The following is a 20,279-nucleotide window of genomic DNA, read 5'->3' as shown; positions in this document are numbered from 1 at the left end:
AAACTTACATTTATATACGTTACTCTTGTCTTAATATAGTAAGTCCATTTTTTTTAATTCGACAGAGGAGAATAAGAATTATTGATTTTATTTTGATATTGTCTGATTTTTATACTAAATTAGGTTGTGAGAAATATAAATGCGTTAACAATATTTTTTGTCTCGGTAACAGAAATCCTTTCTGAGGGTGCTTGATGGATGGTAGTGTTCGAGGATGTGACAATTTTCCAGATTTTTATATAATTTTTACATTATTCCCGCTCGACCAATATTAACCATTTCTCTGCATATGCAGAATATATATGCATATAATTGCACTGGTATTGATATGGAAAGCACGGCATGTTGATCATCATAATTACGATACGTTGTACACGCGTACATACATTTTGCATATTAAGCGTGTAATCCGGGATTGCATAAACACTGTGCTGTATCAGAATTTTTCGCTCGGTTGCTGTCGAAATCAATCGACGTGGTTATAATCGTAACAGGCAGTTGACGCAATCGGATGAAATTAGATTAAGTACGAATTGAATGAGTCTCGAGCGTCCCGACAACAGCTTCTCCGCGAAGATAAGCAACAATAAGCTCAAGCGTGCCGCTGAACAGCCGGAAGTTTCGCGCTATTCTCTTTTTCTCCCTTTAAACTCGCGCGTAAAGCTTCGCACTTGGAAATTAAATCATTGCAAAATCTCCTTCGCGACGTTATCGGTCACGCGTTTGCCGTCATCCTCATTGATTCAACTCGCAGTAGATTTTTCTTAATAGTTATGGGATGGAATCGCCTTTCCCGATCGGCACGGGGAGGCGTTTCCATCCCATCGAGCCGATCGAGGACAACACGAAGCGCAAGAAGCTGAAAATGCGACCGGGGGATGGAACGAGGTCAAGTTGATTTTATCTCCTTGTAAGCGCGGGTGCGCGCCTTCGAAACCCGACCGACGTTATTTACGGCCAATGCATTTTCATCGGCTCTACATTCGGGGTGGAAGCGCGCTCGGCCGCGAACATCGCGAACGTATATCGCATGAACTCGATATAGGGTTACGAGCGCATCGCGGATTGGATAAATAAGCTTCGTAAAAAACTGGGATAATGACTTCCTGAAATTTTATGCATCTCCGTAAATATCGATAGATCGGCTTGGATGAACAATTCGCTGCATATTAATCGATTCTTTTCTAAAACAGAATCGTCTACGCATTTTCGAACAAACGTAAGAATTGTTTTCCTTCAAAAACCAGATCTTTCGATATTGGTAAAATTAATTACTGACTTCTAATCACGAAGACATGCTTGCACTGTTGTTGGCTTATTTATTGAATTTTAAAGGAAAAAATTACACTGCAACAAAGTGGTTATAATATAACGCTATTACTACGATGTATGTACGTGAACTTGTTTAAGGCCTGTGTCCACGACGCTAGAACTTGGTCCAAAAAATATGTAGCCAATCAACTTGCAGCTTTTGTAGAATAGCTGCAAGTTGATTGGCTACACATTTCTCGATACTAGAACTAGGACCAAGTTCTAGCATCGTGGATACAGGCCTTTACACTTTCAATTAATTTAATTTTGTACTTATAACTGAGAAAAGATATCTAGATTGTTTAAATATTGTAGAATAACGTGTTGGAATATAAATCAAAGTCCAATGAGGATAATCTGAGGAATAGTATCTTATCAGAAATAAGTTGTGAATTATGATGAGGACAATCCTTAGATCTGAGGACCTTAATATCCATAAATATATATGGATAAGTCAAACTCTGGCACCAATTAACACCAAAATCAATACTAATCTTCATTTAATGATAGTAAATTTTTAAAAATTTCAAACAGTTATCTCAAAATATACAAAAGTTATAGTGTCCACGAGAATTTCAGCGTACACACATATACACAAACATTTTGATATAAATGTGAATTTTCGACGTTTGGAATATTTCTAACACAGTGGCAAAGAACAATGAGACTTAATTTTTTTCACGAAAACAAAGCATCCTCTAGGCGGAAGCAATAACGAGTTGGAATGAGAAATCAAAGTTCAATGAGAAGAATCCTCAGATCCGAGGATTGTTCTCATTTTAATTTACAATGAAGTTATTTCTGCTAAGATACTACGTGTGATTACAATGATAAGTCTGAACTGGTGGACACGATTATCTTAGTAAATAATGATATTTAAACCACCGCGGTTTCCAAGTATTTCTGATATCCAATCGAGTATCGATAATCGACACGTTTGTTTGTATCCGGGGCTGTTTGAACGCGTTTGCGGGGACAAGTTACTGCTGGATCATTGCAAATACGATTCGTTCTTTAGGAAAACGGGCGACAACAATCGATAGCGGTTATCTGCGCCGAACCAAATATCGGATCGCGCGGAAAAAGGGAGCCAAGAGTGGCGTGTGGGGAAGGGATACACAAACGGCGTGCCGAATTTACGAGAGCGACGCTGGCTGTTCAAATACTATCAAATTCGAATCCGATTGAGAGCAGGGGGGGGGGCTTAGCGATCCTACCGATCCTTCCCATCTCCTCGATCGAAGGCTTCGGGACTCGATGTTCTCTCCTCGCCGACTTAACGTCGGGGAAATCAGGTCAGAGCTCGCGCTTATCGATCGCTCGGCGGGAATCTGCCGGGCACTTATTCTTCCGCGCTACGGTCGAAGATGGAAAGAAAGGAGATAAATATCGGCGAACCGGATATTGAGAGGAATAAATAGATAACGTAGGTTTCGTATAACCCCGTTAAGTGCCGATTCGTTTCCGAAATGTGCGAGCTTCCCGGGGAAGAAGTAAGCGCGAGAGGAGTAAGCGGGAGAAAATAAATAATAAATTTTCTCGATGATGGAAGGAAATAACGAACGAGCGAATAGTAATCGCGAAATTGTATCGAGCCAAATGTCAAAATAATGTAATAATCCTACACTCCTCGGTTAATTTAAAAGTGATGACGCGGATAATTGAGTATGAACACTGGCGCGGATTTCAGACGTCTGCGTAGATAAGATAAAATATGATTATCAACGCGTAACGTGTGATTCCTTTGACGTTCGTGCGAATCGCGATAAGCCTCGAACATCGCGTGCACCAGCGCACTTGGCGAGAGTAATGTAACAGATAGCACGCTCGTTTTCTCGCTCGTTTTCATCCCGCGCGCGCGAGAACGAGACTGGACCGGAGTGCAGATCCCGATAATTATAATCAGTCGGCGGGGTCCAGCGTGAAGGCAAGGGGGTCGGCGACGATCGTCAGAATTGTTGGTGCCGTGGGGCGGCGGCGGCGGCGGCAGCAACCAGTCGGGAGGGCGGTGGACGCGAGAGGGTAAACCCCGTGTATCGTCTCCGCTCGCAGCGACAGAGGGTGGACAGAGCATTTACATCATTTAATTTATGACCCTCTCCGCCGCGATCGGCCTGTACGACGGCTCTCGGCAGCGCGCACGCATACACGCGCCCACGGCGATGCACCGTCGTACAAGTGCACGCACGTACACGCGCGTTGTACACGACACAGTCGCGCGACGCGCCCACTAACGCGCCGGCGGAATAAATTTGCATATGCATGTGACTGTGCGTTCGGTTGGGGACCGCGCGGCGGGAAGAGGGAGGCTACGAGACGACCCCGATGGAAGCTATCCACGGGCAAGAACGGGAGAATGAAACACACATCGGCGGCCACCCTCTCGAATCGAGCCGGGGCGGTCATTGCGATCGGATAGTGGCACTGAAAAAGTAATGCGTTTGCTTTAAGTAATTTCATTTGCTAGAACTCGGTCCTTCGGCTTCCTTCTACGTGTAGTTTTATAGAGATTGCTGCATTTTCCGCTCTCTCCTCTCTTTACTCTTCTTCCACTCCCTCTCCCCGGCCTTTCTTTTATTTACACGTTTCTCGCTAATTAACTCGACTAACGAATGGTAGGTTCTACAAGAACCCCCTATACTTTGGAAATCGGCAAACGTGATCCGAAAAAAAAGGGTTCACAATGTATTCGACGGTCGTACGGACGCTCCCGTGAGTTTCAATTCGCCCCCTCTGTCTCGAATAAGAAAATCGCGGTCCCGCGATCGTAGCCCGGCTGCCGCCACCGGATGACAACTTGCGGCCGAAACTCCGGGTATTAGCGGCGGCGAAACTCAAGGAAACGGGCCGTCTTATACCATAACCTGTAACGTGTAAACGGGAGTATTTGGCCCGGGGATTACCGAAACTCGAAGTTTGATTGGCCGTGCCAGGGGTATCAAGTTTTGGCGGGGGCGTGTGAAACTTGGGTTAATTTGCCGGGTTGTACCGGGCGCAGCGAACCTCCAAGTTCAGTGGCGCGAAGAGGGCGAACGTGCGGGGTGCAATGTTGTCTTTGATTGGATTGATTGGTTTCAAGTTTTTCTCTCCGCGCACAGTGTCCAACGCTCTCTCTCGAAAACACCGCGGATCCCGTTCCGCGGCCTCTCGCACAGCAGTCAGACGCGATGAAACGCGGATGCAATTTGGATAAAATCAGTGTTTAAATTACACGTGCATTATTGACGCTTATTTCGTCGGTATGACGTTATAATTTATTATACGAGTAATAACGTTTATGAATTTGTCATGAAAATTTATCACGATATTTTATAAATCGGCATTAATTTGCGTAATATTTAGAGCCGCTTTTGAATATTTAATATATTGTTTTTGAAATTATGTGCTCACGGAAATACTTTCAAACGTTACGACAGTCGCTTGTCGTTCGATTGACAATATGTAAGACGCTTTCGACGACACTTTTCGCGTCGATGCGAACGACGAATATGACGCGAATAACGCGTGACTTCGATAATTGATATTTATATTAATCTGCTGTACGTGTGGATATTGTATTTTATTCGCAATATCTGTACTTTCTTATCGTAACATCGGCATACGTTCATTATAACAGAGCTTTGTTCTCATATTGGGATATTTCGCAGAAACATTAAATAGAGCTGACGTACCACAAACAGTTTCGTGCGAGATGTTCCCTACGCTTTATCCAATATATTCGTTAAATCGCATCGATACACCGTACGGGAATCTCGAATAAAATTCCAATAAAATTCGAATCGGCGCGGGCGCCGGCGAAGGAACGACCAGAATTTCGGCAATTTTGTTTTATCGTCACGGCGAGATTTTGAACGATGCTGGTGGCTCCAGATAAAGACGTAATTTTCTCTTTTCTTTAATTACGGGAACACGTAAACGCGACACAATTCTTGCGAAGCGCGCGATGAAGGGGCACCTCTTCGCGAATATTCTCACTCTTTATTCGGGTGTCTCTGAATAAAGAGTCGACGCGAGAACGCTTTTGCATGACTTTAAATTAAAACGCGTAATTACACGAGAGCGAATTTGCTTTCAATTAGTATACGATTATCCGCTCCCTTTCCCTTCCTCTTTCTTTCTTACTCTTGTATTCTCTCTCTCTCTCTCTCTCTTTGTCTGTCTGCCTCTTTCTCTCTCATCGGACTCATTCGTCTCTGAATAGCTGAAATCGATTTTCATGTAACGACACGGTTGTGTAATTCGCGTTTGCCGCAAGTGACCGAAACGGAAAATTCCGGGAAATTCCAATTTTTAATATCGAGAAATGGTCGGTAAATAATTCGGTGATGAGACTTAAAAAATATTCTTTACAAACAAGGCGCAGTTGTGTGAAAGTCACTTACAAAAATTGGAGGCCCTCTCACCATTTATTGCGTTATATTGTTCAGTCTTGCGAAACCATGTTACAGTCCCCGAAACAAAAATACCACTCTTGCGGTCTCTCGGCGTCGGATATCGTACGCACAAAATTGAATTCCTCAATTCTCTACATACATATCGCGTGATATGCGCGCTCGTGTTTCACTACGCTTTTTGCGCGAAAATTTGTCTTGCGAATATTTTCTAGCACAACATTTTTCTCAGCATTTTTAGCACGGGGCGAAATAAACGCTTTTGAACGCGTTACGAGCATTCGATTGAAAGCACCTTATGTGCACGATGAATTTGATTTCATATTACCGCGTTACTAATGCAAAATTATTACTTTATGTTACAGAATGTCAGAAGGCAGTTTGCTATGGCTCGTGTACTGACGCCACCACAACTGCCCTCCAAGCCGCCCCTTATCTCTTCATGGCAGCAACGGTAAGTAAATTAAACGTATAATACCTCTGTGATGCAGCCATTAATATAACTAAATACTTTCGCAGATATTTGTACGTACAAATCTTCAAAAAATCGTGGAAAGAAATTCTTTCGGCTTGCGATTTTTTAATGAAGTATAACGTGATTAATTATTTAGTTAGACTTGGGCTTTTTTCATTACTTTCTATATAACAATCATTGTAGAATTACAAGGGACTAATGGATATCGACAAACTTCTCTAATATCTGAAATAATCGAGAGGTACTCTAAAGTCTCTTGTTAGTTGCACCCTCGCGTACACCTTGCGTGTACGTGTACACATTCACGAAGGTATAGAAAGCCGCTTTGCGCGCTCCCTCTCTTTCTCCTTCTCTCGTTCCGCGGTCTCTCGGACAGAGTCCAGAATTTCAGACCGCCCCTTCCGGATATTCGTTCGTCGTATATCTTCGAGCCAGCCGCGCACTTCGGTGCGTGCGATTGCCAGTCTACTGATTAGGGAAAGGAGAGAAACGCGGCCGAAGTCGCCACGCGAGTTACGTGTGACAGTTTAAGAGCGGTACACGGAACGATGTTATCTACACTGAGAAAAATATTCTGTTAAATATAATCGGATAATCCATTTATACGATAACAAACGGATATATCCGAAGAAAAATATGATCGGTTTATCAATCAAATTTCATCGGATGTGTCCATTAATTTAGTCGGAAAACGAATTCGGAAAAATTAACCATCGGAAACGCTATTTAATTGGTTTATCCGATGGAAATTTTTCTCAGTGTACGTTCTCTTGATAACCGGTCAGTCTGGTTCCTTCCGTCTGCATCAGACACTTTGCAACAGCAAGACGTAACTCGGGGTTCAGGTATTTCATCTAAATGCCGTCCTCTCTTAGGTCTTCGATCTCTTTCAACACTATCGCAATCTTCGAATTCGTTACAGGGTGGGGGCGACTTTACTCCTTTAAAGAAAAATTGTATTTCCCCGAGACTGTAACGGTGAATCCACTTTACGAGAAACCCACCTAGTGAGAGCGAGATTCAGGTTCAAACCCTGGCTGAGGTAAATTTTTCGCAATAAATTTAAAAATTAAAATCATTTGGACAGTAACATATTACATATTTATGTAATATACTTGAAAGTAATTTACATAGGTTCCATACAAGTATATGCAAGTGTGTGCGAATAGGCATTTACGTTTACTTTTGAGAAACTAATAATTCCGGGGGTACGCGGAATATCTGGAATTGAAGGGTTGAAGATATATTCCCCCAGAGATACGTACATCGCGAAATCAGCACGCTATTACGCCGTGGTGCTTAATGGGAAGAGCGACGCAAGATGAAAGGGCCGTAAAGAGAGACACGACTTCGCGTTTAGGGTGGCGTTCGCCGTTTGAAATACGTGCGTGTCCCGATGCGCCCGGGGTGCGCGCGGGGGTGGAGGGGTATGGGGGGGGGGGAAGGGTAATCGGAGGGCTGCTGCGCGTTCGAATCGCGTCGACTTTGCTGAATGTGCGGTGGCGCTTCGATTAATAGTTATTGGTTTCGTTGCCGGCTGCGGACGCCTCCGCCTCGGCTTCCTTTTCTCCTCTCCTCGTCCGTGACGGAGCGCCAGCCGTATCGGCAGCTTCGGATAATATTAATCGCCTTCGAATCGCGCCGCGAAACGCCCGATCGAACCCGAAGGGTGTGGGCACCCACGGGGTAGGATACGCGAGTGTATCGGCACGGGAATACCGCACGAGGAATTACACCTTGCACGCCCGTGTCAAGCGAAATTCGAGTGTAACATGGTAGCGCGTGTTTTCGCGGCTTTACGTTTCTTTTTATAATATTTGATATTCTCACGCAATGTTCGCTGCGCGGAGAGAATTTTCTCTTAAAATTTATCCTGAAAATCATGCGATTGTGGGACGTGGCGTTTTGAACAACTTTATGAGTTTCTTGAAATTTTACCACACATTTTACTAGTTAAATGTACACTAACAATATAATTACTAGTGAAATGTACGGCAAAATTTAAAAACTCACAAAATTTCTTGAAATGTCATATTGTCCCGCGATTACACAATTTTTAGGATTTTTAAAAGAAAATTCTCTCCGTGTACAAAATAATATAAGTAGAGGAAAGTCCTCTATTAGGAGATAGGATTCTAATATGAGATAGTAGGTTTCTCAGTCACAAATCTTTTTTCGCAACGATTACACGGTTTAACAATCAATATTCCACTAAACAGATTTCACTTTAAGGGCAATACATTTACGGTGGAACCAACAGACAATGCCTATTAATTTAGCAGAGACCTCACTGTCTCATATTAGGTTTGGTCATCTCTAGTCTATTAAAAAGTATAGCAAAGAAAAGCTTGGCATAATGAAGAATGGCGGTTCTATGCAGAAATGATTGGCATTAAAAAAAAATTTAATATTACATGAATCTGGAATATCCACGGCCCGTTGACGTATCCTATGGGAGAACAGAATGGGGTGACTGGTCGTCGGTTTTGCGGTTAAATGCAGACTCGAGATAGCGCTAATCGTTTTCGAATCGTATCGCGATTTGTCGTAGATGCGGGCACTATCAACGCGAACATTCATTTTGATCATGCCGTCCAACGGCGGGGACCGACTTACCGCCGTCCTCGGTATTCGCGTGTCACGTCAATGTATCGTCTAGCGTTTATCGCTGGTCGATAACGCGCGGTGCACGCACCTGCGCCAGCATCGAATTTTACGTCGCCGTGGACCACTCCGAGGTCGCTGGGAGGCCTGTGACACGCGAGAGATATTCGTTCCCGCAGGGATGACAAATCCGCACAGTCATTTAGGCTTAACGAACCCGCGGACCCGATCTCCACTACGAATACTCGCATACATTTACATATCATACATACGGTTTCGCGAACGATAGTGTAATAAACATTTGAGCAAAATTCTAAGTGAAATACGATTTAATTTAATGATAGAGGAAAGTCCTCTATTATAAGATGGGTTTCTAATAAGAGAAAGCAGGTTTTCAACACAAGTAAATTCAATCACAAGTCTTTTTTCGCTACGATTATACAATCTAACAATTTTCCACTAAACAGATTTCGCTCCAAGGGCAATACATTCATAGTGGAATCAACAGATGATGAATTTAACCCTTTGAAGCATGGTGGTAACCCACGTTACCACCTCAACTTCTTTACTTTTTGGCCATTTAATTTCTAATTAACGCATTTACGTCGGGTTTTTTGCATTTCTTGGGTATCTTAACAATAAAAGAACACAAAAAAGTTGAGTAGTCTTTAATATTTATTTTACAAGTTTTAAAAATAAATTTGAAAGAACGGCAATTTTTTGGAAAAATTTATTGTTGACCAAGTGAGGAATCATATACATAGATACGTGGAATTGATAGAGTAAGACAGCGAGAGTTGAGAAGCTCTTTTTTATTTTGTACTTAAAAAGAATAAAAAGGAATAAAGCGCATCCTTTGCTTGCTAATTCTATGCGATCCTACAATTATAATTCATAACGTGAAGGCTTATAAAAATTTGATTTTACATTCTTATATACATATTTCTGTATGCACAGTGATGGACAGAATGGTTGCGACACTTGTTTTATAATGAGGAACATTTGATTTGATGGCCATTCCGAAACCATTTTGAGTGTTTCCGATCAAGTAAAATTTTCCTCCGAGAAAATGTCTTGGAACGTAAATCTGAATCTAAATGCGCAACCATTCTGTGCATCACTGTACATCTGTTGCTCGACTATTCACAATCAATTGAAGTCGACACGAGAGCATGTCCCTTTCGGTTTCTTTATGAATCTTGCTCGATTTATTGCGTCACCGTAAAATACAGTTATTTGGCAAAGTTTGGAAAGTGAAAGTTGGCTATGAAGTTTGACAGGAATGAGGGAATAATGAGAAATAATTAGACATCGCGTTTTTGCCGAGACAGGCGCGGATAAACACTTTCTCCTACGGAAACTGGGGAGGGCATAAAGGAGGCGGACATAAATATTCAGCCTCTAATCGAGCGCCTTGCTCCGCGCCATGCCGTCGTTAATTTTCCGTAAAGGCCGATGAAGAGAGTAAAAAGTTAAGGCCGAGTGTATCGGGGAGTGTAAAAGCGTAGACTCTACGTAACGAGCAACACGGAGGCCCTTCCGGTTACTTTTCCGTCGAGTTATTGCATCCGCGCCTCTCGCCATCGTTAAAAGGTAAACGAGCTACGGTTCTTTTCGCGAGACGATGCTTTATCGCTTTATAAGTAGTCACGATGAAGTAGACAATCGTGAAGGCTATTATAGCTCGCTTCACTGCTTGTAGCTGCAGCTCGTTCGTGTCAGCGTTCATCAGGATCGACTCAATTTCCCTCCTCTGTTCGCGTTAAAGACAATGAATGACCGAAGGACTCTAGAACAAAAATTGTCTATGTAATTTTGGCCGTCGGTGCAGCTAGATCGTGTTCATACGGAATCGTATCCCTCTAGAGTTCGAAACGTAGCGTCGGTTAAATTTTAATTCGTTTCGATGATCCGTTATTTGATGAAGCAAACGTATTTTTCGTAAATGCATTCCCATTTACGTCAATGTGCTCGGGATATGCGTGCATAGAACGAGAGTTGATCGCCGGCAAGGTATGGGATGTAAAACAGCATAGCGAATTAGCCGTGCATTTGAACCTCATTCCGTTTGCGTTGGGAATACCCGTGCTAAGCGAGTCGTGCCTCCAATTTTAAGGCAAAGCAAACCTGACGTTTCCATGCCGTTGGTTTTCATTAAGAAGCCGGGCGGCAAGCAAATGTAACCGACTGGCCGTGCTTAGCATTCAGCCCCGCTCGTACTAGCCAGGTTTGCTATAAGTTTCTGCCGGTCCAGCGACCCCTTCGTAACCTTCCTCTCTCGTTGTTCCGGTCTCGGTAGTACATGCGGAGACGATAAAGGCGATATGCAAACGAGACACGTGCGCTGCTTGTCCCTAATTAATGTGTCAATTGTAACCACGGGCCGTGCGTTGATATTTTTCGCTGGCACTTATCATAAATTATCAAATTACCATTACTCAATTGCATATTCCGCTTGTCCATGCGTGGCGTAGGAAACGGTTACTGTGACGATTTCTCTCGACATTTGCGTAGGAATAATTGTCAGATATTGCCGCGCAGGAATGTACCTACATTTGAATACGATTAATGGCGTTTAAAGATAAAATTTGCAAAGCTAAACGTGTGCGCGACAACGCTGTGTGTTTGCAAAAATATTGCCTCTCATTGTGTAACGTCTGAAATTTGTTATTCCGCGCTGGGGAAACCAACTATTTCGAGTTCACATATCACATATCCGTCAAAAGGGGGAAAATTTTTTTGAGTATTTTTCGCTCGTACGCTCATAAGCTTGTACACGCGCGTGCGCTCGCTCGTTTCTCATTAGTTGGTCCTTTTTTTTTTCGTGCACAACATGACGGCAGGCGAGCTCCAGAATCCCGGACCGGCACAAAGTAAACGCGCCAACAATTTTGCACGAGGTACACACGCGCGGTGGGTGCATTAGCGAGGCCTTAATACCGCCACGTGGCTTCACGCGGAATGCTCAAGTGGCTTTGGCCGTCTTGGCTGCGAGACCTTTCTCTCCACGCCCACGCATTCGCCTGCTCGGTGTCTGTTACACCGCCGATGTTGTACATGTGCAATGTAAACGCTTCGTTACGACGAAGTCGGGGAAAATGGTAAAAAGAGATTCTGCCTCCCCCCCTTCTCCTCTTCTATCCTCGCTCATTGCGCCGTGTTCGCCGGGGAGAGAAGGCATCAGACTTTGCTCCGCGCTCGACCGAGTTTCCTACGTTAGCACCGACTTAGCCGGTCTCGCAGCATCTCACGAAACCAATGAAGTGAGTTCTTCCTCAGAATCGCGGGAGATAAAGTAGCGAACTTCTCTCCTCTAACTTGGAGGGATTGCTTGGTTTTACGTCCGGCTTGCGCTTAAACACGTGGAGATATCGCGCTCTCGACTCTCGCGGATGTACTCGGGTGCCTCTTTTTTTTTACGTACGGAAATTCTGCGGACGTTACGAAAATAAAAATCCAACGGCATTACGATTCTAAATTACTCCGGCAAGTGTTTTCGGCTGCCCGCTATCGTACAGCTGGAAATGAATTAATGCTTTGTTCTGCAATTTCTTGTAAGGAAAATTACATTGCGGCCAAGTTACCGTCCGTAATGCTCTTTTCGTCGTTGCAACGAACGAGTTATCCCCTTCGGCAGCAGGCAACCCCCGAGAAATGAGAATGGGAAAGGGAGAAGCGGGTGCGGTGCGCGAGGTGGCATGGGGTGCCGAGGGAGTGAGAGAAGGCAAGCTTTGTGTTACAGCCCACAACAATGCCGGTGATGCAAGGGCCGTCCTCTCAAACGATAGTCAAGCTAGCGCACAATAGGCTGCAGTTTATCGGGCTTTTATTATTCCTCCTTCGAAATAACGCCACTTACCATGTATGCTGTGCGTCCAAATATTTGGTTTTTATCGGCAAATATTAGAGCTTTTCATTTTCCAGTACTCTAAAGTGCATCGCTTGCCGGCGTACCTTGCGGCTTAGAGTACATTTATTTCGCGTTTATCCTCCCTCAATTACACTTGCCGTACACATTTCAAGGGGGTAACCCACTTGATGTAATCGTGGGACAGTGTTTTGGAAATTCCCGTGTAATCGTTTTGTCTTCATTTTCAAGTTTCATCACTCGTTAGACAATTAACATTAACTAATAAGAATTCTTCAGTGTCGCCAGCGACAACGTCAGTATTTTCTTGACCATACCTGGCATTTTTAATAATATAGAAAATTTATTGCGAAAAATATTACCTCAGCCAGGGTTTAAACCTGGACCTCCCTACACTCTAGGCGGGCGTCTTACCAATTCGACCACCGAGGCATATGATACATGTCGCAATAACAGTATAAAGATCTACGCGTATATTTTCGGCTTTGAACTGCGCGCCGATACGGGTTGTCGGCCGTACGCAGAATTGTCGAACACGCGATTTAAAATTTTAAGACATACGGTTGTTGCGACAAGTATTATCATATGCCTCGGTGGTCGAATTGGTAAGACACTGGCCTAGAGTGTAGGGAGGTCCAGGTTTAAATATTACCTGGCTGAGGTAATATTTTTCGCAATAAATTTTCTGTATTAGTAAAAATACCAGGTATGGTAAAAAAAATACTAATGTTGTTAATTAACATTAAACTTGAACATTTTCTCTGCTCGTTCTCATTTTCAAAAAAAAATTACAATCAGATGAGATAATTTGTAATCAGATAAAATCATGTAATCGGTGGGACAACATTTTGGCTAGTGGTTACCCCCTTGACACCTTTCCTTGTTTCTTATTTATCTAATTAACGTGCATACTTACGTATGTCTTCCTGCCTAAGATGTATCTTCGAGTGACATGAACTAATCGCGAGGGAATTGACACCCGTTCAAACATTACGGAGCACATATCGGAAGTTTAACTTGACAACGGAGAATTGACCGTATATACATCGCGTCCTCGTTTACCTTCTTTTTCCTTCTTAAGCGTGCACTTAGTTTCGCCCGTACTTCTCGAGCCGATCCGAGCGGAGTCTAGAGTTCTCAGCCCCGTAAATCCTTTAAGTGTCTCTCCGCTTTTACCACCCAACCCTCGGACCATAGATAGCGGGCCAGGGAGTTGGGCTGGCGGAGGTGGATGGTCGTGGAGGCGGACTACTTGCGCAGTAGTTGTACCATTTTTCTTTACGTACGTCCAGCCCGGCTTATCCCGTATCGTTTCCGCAGTGTAGTCGTTCTCTCACAATCAGAAGATTAGACGATAGTCATCTCGGTGATGAAGCCGCCTGGAGAAATAAAGTGAAGCCCTTGTTCACGACATGCGAGATTCTCCTCTCACGGCACGTTCTGATCTCTCCGATGTCTGTACAACGCGTCCGAGTGTGCGTGAGTGTAAACGCGCCGCGGCTCCGGGGAGAAAAAAAAAGACGGACTCGCGAGTGCAATGTTGATGGATACACGCGTATTGCAAGATGATTAATTAGCAGGATTGATTACTACAGAATGTAAATAAATAAGTAAGTAAATAACGGAAAAGTCTGTTACAGTTAAAACACATTCGTGCAATTTGTGCATCGCAGTTTACGGAATGCTACGAAATACCAAAATATCGTGAAATTATTTTACTTCCAATGTAATTTACGCTTTTGAAATTACGAGAGTTTTGATTAACATTTAATTATTGTGTTTGCTGAATAAAAGATGTGTACTCGAAATTTTTGCTAAAAGAATATTTATGTCGCGACTGTTGAAACATTTATTTATGTAAAGCCATTAAAGTTACGTTCTTCTCGATCGATGTCTTATACATCGTCCAGTTTAACTTCAGCGCCCATAAATACCGCGGTAAGACCTCGTAATATAATCAGCGGCCAAAAACTTTCGCGCGAGTTTGCACTATTTCAAAAGTTAAAGGATAGTCGCTGCCACAGACTACGTCCGGACGGGGGCATTAATTAAGGGCGCGAGTTTCGTGTTTGTGCGGGCTACCGGGACGATTACTACTGGTACCGATACAAGAGAAGCGACCTTTGAAGGGCCCCTTGGCGGCCGGATCGTCAGAGTGGATGTCGCGATAAGAAATAATTGTGACTCGTATTTAGTACTCGGGCCAACCGTACACGTTTCTCCCGCGTGCTGTTACATCGGGTTACTTTGTAGTCCCGTCCTGACCGTGCCGCTCGTTGATGGCGATGCTGATGCCAATGGTGGTGGCGGTGATGCCGCTACTGCTACTGGCGGACGCTCCGGGCGCCGTGATTGTAATATAGGTCAACGTTTACACAGCTGCTTTAAGCTGGATTTACTGAAGAGCTTTCGCCGTACTACGCCAACCGGAGCAAACTGGGACGGCAAATATATTTTTTATCGCACAGTCGTACAATGTGCTCCCTCCTTACTCTCCGCTCGTTACATGCCTGAAACGATTCCGCACGTGCGTACACACATGTGGCCGTGTATGAGAATGATTCTTCTGTCTTTCGTACGGTTAGTCGCGCAAATTGTTGATCCAACTCCGCGTGATCGCGTCCTTTCCCATAAGTTGACATCGTTCGCGAGAATTTTGTAGCCTCTTACTCCTGTTTTTTATTATCGACTTGACTTTCTTTCTCTACACAATTAATTTTAAGGTAGTTAGGTCAAAAATGATGAAGTTACGGATTTTCTTTAAACTTGCAGCAAAACTAATTTAGATATTAATACGTATGCGTGTAAAATTTGGGCTTGATTTACCGTACAGTTTCCGAGATATAGTCACTTAAGTTAACATTTCGCTTATCGCTATTGGCTGCTGAAGGTAGAGAACCTGACACTTGGACATGTATTTGTCAGTAGCAAAAAATCTATAACAAGGATTGAAATAAAAAGTCGAGCAAAAGTAGTTGAATGTTTAAAGAAGTGCACGTTTAAATTTCAACGACGCTGACCGTACGGTATCGGAGTATGATAAATCCAAAGAAAAATTTGGCTAGGTTAACTTTTTCGTGCACGGTAATGCTGTGCGGATGTGGCAACGTAGGTTATGCCATTCTCTTTGTTCTTTGGTTAAGTTTGCATTTTCGCTTCTGCTCTAACACATTCTTTTTTATAAAACGCCCTTTATATCGTAACTGATTTTCCATTATAATAATTAAAATATCTTTTCACAATTTATCGCATTTTATCGGTTTTTAATATTCTAAGAGGAGCAATAGTGTTTAAAAATCTGTTCTTGAATTTAGTATAAAAGAATTCATTGTCTATTGAACTTTATTATCGAGTCTCATTTTGACTAGCATAGTTGGGAAAGAACTACCCTAACTTGATTGTCGGTTTAATAAGTTTTTAACGTTCCGCTTTAATTCTCGAATCCAGGTTATGTTTGTCAATTAAAATAACACAATCGACGACCCATATTGTTCCGGTGAGCAAATTGATCTAATTGTCTAATTGTGGCCCTAGCCCTCGATAGAATCGAGGGCGAGTAGCGCTCACTGCATTGGCTGTTACGTCTGCACATTAACCGCGGCTAAATATGTAATTATTTGGGGAGCCAAGTTTTTGGCTCCGATAACGCGCGGATCGGAGATAAGATAAGAGTCGCCGTCAATGTGCGTTGCTTTGAACATACGTCACGGCACACGCGAGCGCGGAAATGTGTCCGCAAACAGAACTTTGGTCTCGTCTTCAAAGGCGTCGCCGTAGCCTCAGTTTGCACTACCGGCGTTTAGTTTGTCTCGCGGTCTCGCGATCTCCTTGCGAGTCTCACGAGATGGATTGGACCACCCACCGAGCGGCGGGGCGTACGTGCATTCGCTAAGTGATTAATCCTACTTCCCGAAACTGGGTCGCGATATATTTAAAAATCTCTCGTGTCGCGATGTTCCTTGGGTTGAATATCGCGCGGATGTTCAACCCAAAGAGCATCAACGTATGCCATAAATGCTGTAGGAACGTATTAACATGTTAAAATATACATATCGACATAAAGTGCTTTTGCATGGTAATAAATTTAAAGCTAATTTCAACGGTAGATTCTTTAATGCATTCGATTGAAGTTGCATCACCCATTTAGCACACAAATACTTGAGAAGTGCACGGGTTATTAATGAATCAGATGGCTCTATGAATTATGCGAGTTATTATAAATAATATTCCGCTGGTACGGATTAAATGCGTCTCGCCATCAAGTGCAAACCTTCGTTAATAAGTGTTTAAACCGAGGTACATTTGTCAACGGCGCGCGATCGACAATGTACGTTAATAAACCGAGATATTAATGAATATTTGTGTCGCATTGTTTTTTTATGCGCGAACGATTTTAACGTTATTTACATCCTTGGAATTGGTATTTAAAAAATGTATGTAATTAATGTATCCACACATTACGTCCGCAAAGATGATCTCAGTGAACGTTTTTAACTTCTCTTACGACAGGACGTAAACATGTCTTTGGAACATTATTTTAACTTCATTTTAATTACGACGATCACCAACATTCTGAAGAATTGTTTTCCATTTTGCTGATTGCCAACTACAAATTGGAATATCTGCCGCGTCTCCTATTTTCCTCCTTCCCCTTTCTTCGTGCTACCAGGACATTGGTAATTCGAGGGGAAATGCGGACAGGCAGTGTCTCGAGCGCTATTATCAGGTGGTGCATTCCCCGAGCTTGACTTCGATGCGGTAGCAGCAACGGGGAACGGTTTCTTTTCAGGACGTGCTATGAGAAATTCTAACTAGCAAAGTTTCCCGGGAGTGGCGCGAAAACGGGAACGTGCCAGGGATAAAGGGAAAGCGGGGAATAGCCGGGATGAAGGAAGGAAAGAGCAGTTGACAACTTTTTAATCTCATTGAGATCTCATTGGACCCGCTCTCGTTGTTCCAGCGGGGCGAAACTCCGCCGGCTCGCGGCAAACAAATTTCGTTCCTAGCTACCCTCGGCAATCACACTAAGGTAAACGCACGTAGGTTTTTGTTCCGCCGTTGATAATCTCTAATAAATTTCACTCCTTCGTAATGTAAAGATGTTCTCTGCTCTTATTGCGCTCGCAGCCACGCGCTAATCGATGAAGGTTCTGATAATGCGTGCAGGAAAGACGCACAATTGACGACATAAATGGAAATTTGACGCTTGCATTGTCGGTTCGTTAATTATTACATTTACATTATTGCAGCAATATTTTTGAAATTGCAATATAACACGAGAGTATACACGGAGAGAATTTTCTCTTAAAATTTATCCCGAAAATTATGTAATTGTGGAACAACGCGGCACTTTGAAAAATTTTCTCTTAAAATTTGTCCTGTAAATTACGTAATTGTGGGACAACACGGCGCTCTGAAGAATTTTATGCGAGTTTTTCGAAATTTTACTAGTAAAATGTACGGTAAACTTTCAGAAAGCTCAAAGTTTTTCTAAATGCCATGTTGTCGCACATGATTTTCCGGATAAATTTTAAGATAAAATTCTTTCCGTGTACAACTTCATGTTCTACGCCACGGGAAACGTTCGTTGTTAACTCGGCTACTTACCTTAACCGCTAATTAAATTAGTCACTTTTCGAGGATCGTACAAAGAATATCACGGATCATCGCGCTTTGTCGTACGTAATATAGCGCGAAAAGGTGACGAAACGTGGAAATGCGACTCTGGCGTTGGTTACCGTGAGCAAAGAGGTGAACGGAATTGGATGCGAAGTAGCTCTAACCCGAGGAGAAAAGGGCGCCGGGAGAAAACGGAGACTTTCATATTTCCACTTTTCGTCCCTTCCTCATACCTTCGCGCGCGAGATCCGGTTTCTCGAATTTCCAATGGTTGAAACCACGCGCTTTTGCCGAAACACACGGACGCGATGTGAGCGTCGACGAGACACGTTACGTGGTCGATATGATATGCATTGAAAAAACAAATTAAGCAGTATAATTTTTATATAAATAGATTTAACATCGCCAGCAGTTTAAAACCAATGATAAGTAATTTTTTAACGACCTACACTGGCCAATGTTTTTATTTAAAAAAACACTACAGCGTTTCCGGATTTGGACCCTTTTCAAGTAATCTGAAATCGTATATAACTCAGCATTAAACCTTTTAAAAAAAGTAATTACAACGAAAGTAAATAATAAACTCTATTACAAATTTATATCTGTTTACACAATATTTATTTATTCGCAATATTTATTAATTTGTAATAATGTACAGTGTAATGACTCTCTTGCTTGTATGTACGCAGCTTACTGCCATAGTGATATTGGCCAAACAAACGGTATGAGATCTTTAATAATTATGTGAACAAGTATAAATTTACATTCGTTATAATTACTTTTTTTTTAAAAGGTTTAGTGCTGAGTTACGTAGGCAATGGAGATCAGGTAGAAAAGGATAGATTCTGTGTCGCCTCTCTCTTTATTCGTATCTTCATCGCTACTTAACAACTAGTTAAGCTAACTAGCTACTGTGAAACTGGGCCTTAGAGAGAGAAAGGTGCACGGTATCTATTGTTAGTTTCTTTCTACTTAAATCTTGAGATTTCACGCCTCGCGCTCGGTCTATGTCTATGCTGACTATAGAGAAACAAGCGTAGAATCATTCGCTAATCGCACGCTCTGCGCGATTGTAAATAAAATACGGACGGTACGAATTGCGAACTAAAAACTAGAATGAGGAAATAAATCATCGTGGGGATACGATTAAACGCGCAAGTTGGCCCGGAAGCGATAGAAATCACTTTGGACGATACGTTTGGAGGGAACATTCGATGCGAAAATCGATACGGCGGGAGAGTCGCTCGATTTAGACAGATATCGGTGTGGAGGATAATATATGGTAAAGCCCAACGAGTACAAGCACGCATAAACGATAAGCCCACTCTGTTCCTATCTGACTATTTGCATCGGATGCGTGTCGTCCCCCTCGCGTGTGTGTGCGAGTCGCGGTGTGTAACGCGATTTACATACCAATTAAAGTCCGATCGTGCTTTCTTTCTCTTTCTTTCTCTATCCGATCTTCGAAACGACACGGGGCAATAAAATCTTTGCGAAACGTTGCGCGCAATTTGTTTAAGTGCATACATAACACTGTAGAAAGATAGAGTCTTCTATATGGAGCTAATAGGGTAAGGTGACCAAATGCGGATCAAAAATGAGTCATCAGATGTTTTAAAGTAATTCACTGAGAACAAGATCGGCCCCATTTTTTTCGCATTCGATTTCGAAAATGGAGTTATTTTATTTTGAGTTTTAGAATTCTTAATCTACTCTGGGAAAAAAAATGTCAGTTACAACCCATTTTGGGGCCCACCATTAGTAATCGAATTATTTGGATTGTTCGTAACTCTACTCTGGGAAAAATTTTGACCGTTTTTTTATGTAGTTAAGCAACTTAACATTTCGGTTATTGCCACTTAAGTGAAAATGATCTTTGCGTTACTGAATATCGACAGAACTAATTGAGAGAATTGATTAGTATTACTCTAATATCTTGGATACAGATAGAATGGCTAATTGTGATTTTTAGTTAAGCGAGATAAAATTCGTAAAAGATTAGAGTTACGAA

The 20,279-nt window shown here is 42.6% G+C and overlaps 1 protein-coding gene across 1 annotated transcript in view; it reads left to right on the top strand.

The window, feature by feature from the left end:
- The first annotated feature begins 6,093 nt into the window (after positions 1-6,093).
- Positions 6,094-20,279, top strand: part of LOC105564670 (zinc finger protein rotund-like) — a 326,878-nt gene continuing 312,692 nt past the window's right edge. Inside the window, exon 1 of the mRNA XM_012017214.1 lies at positions 6,094-6,156. Coding sequence (XP_011872604.1) covers positions 6,145-6,156 — 12 coding nt within the window. The 5' untranslated portion in view covers positions 6,094-6,144. The remainder of the gene's footprint in view (positions 6,157-20,279) is intronic.

The sequence above is a fragment of the Vollenhovia emeryi genome, unplaced genomic scaffold (assembly GCF_000949405.1).
Source record: "Vollenhovia emeryi isolate VEMERY1.0 unplaced genomic scaffold, V.emery_V1.0 DF939161.1, whole genome shotgun sequence".
NCBI lineage: Eukaryota > Metazoa > Arthropoda > Insecta > Hymenoptera > Formicidae > Vollenhovia > Vollenhovia emeryi.
The sequence above is the reverse complement of the archived record's forward strand: the minus strand, read 5'-3'. Positions and strand labels throughout refer to the sequence as shown.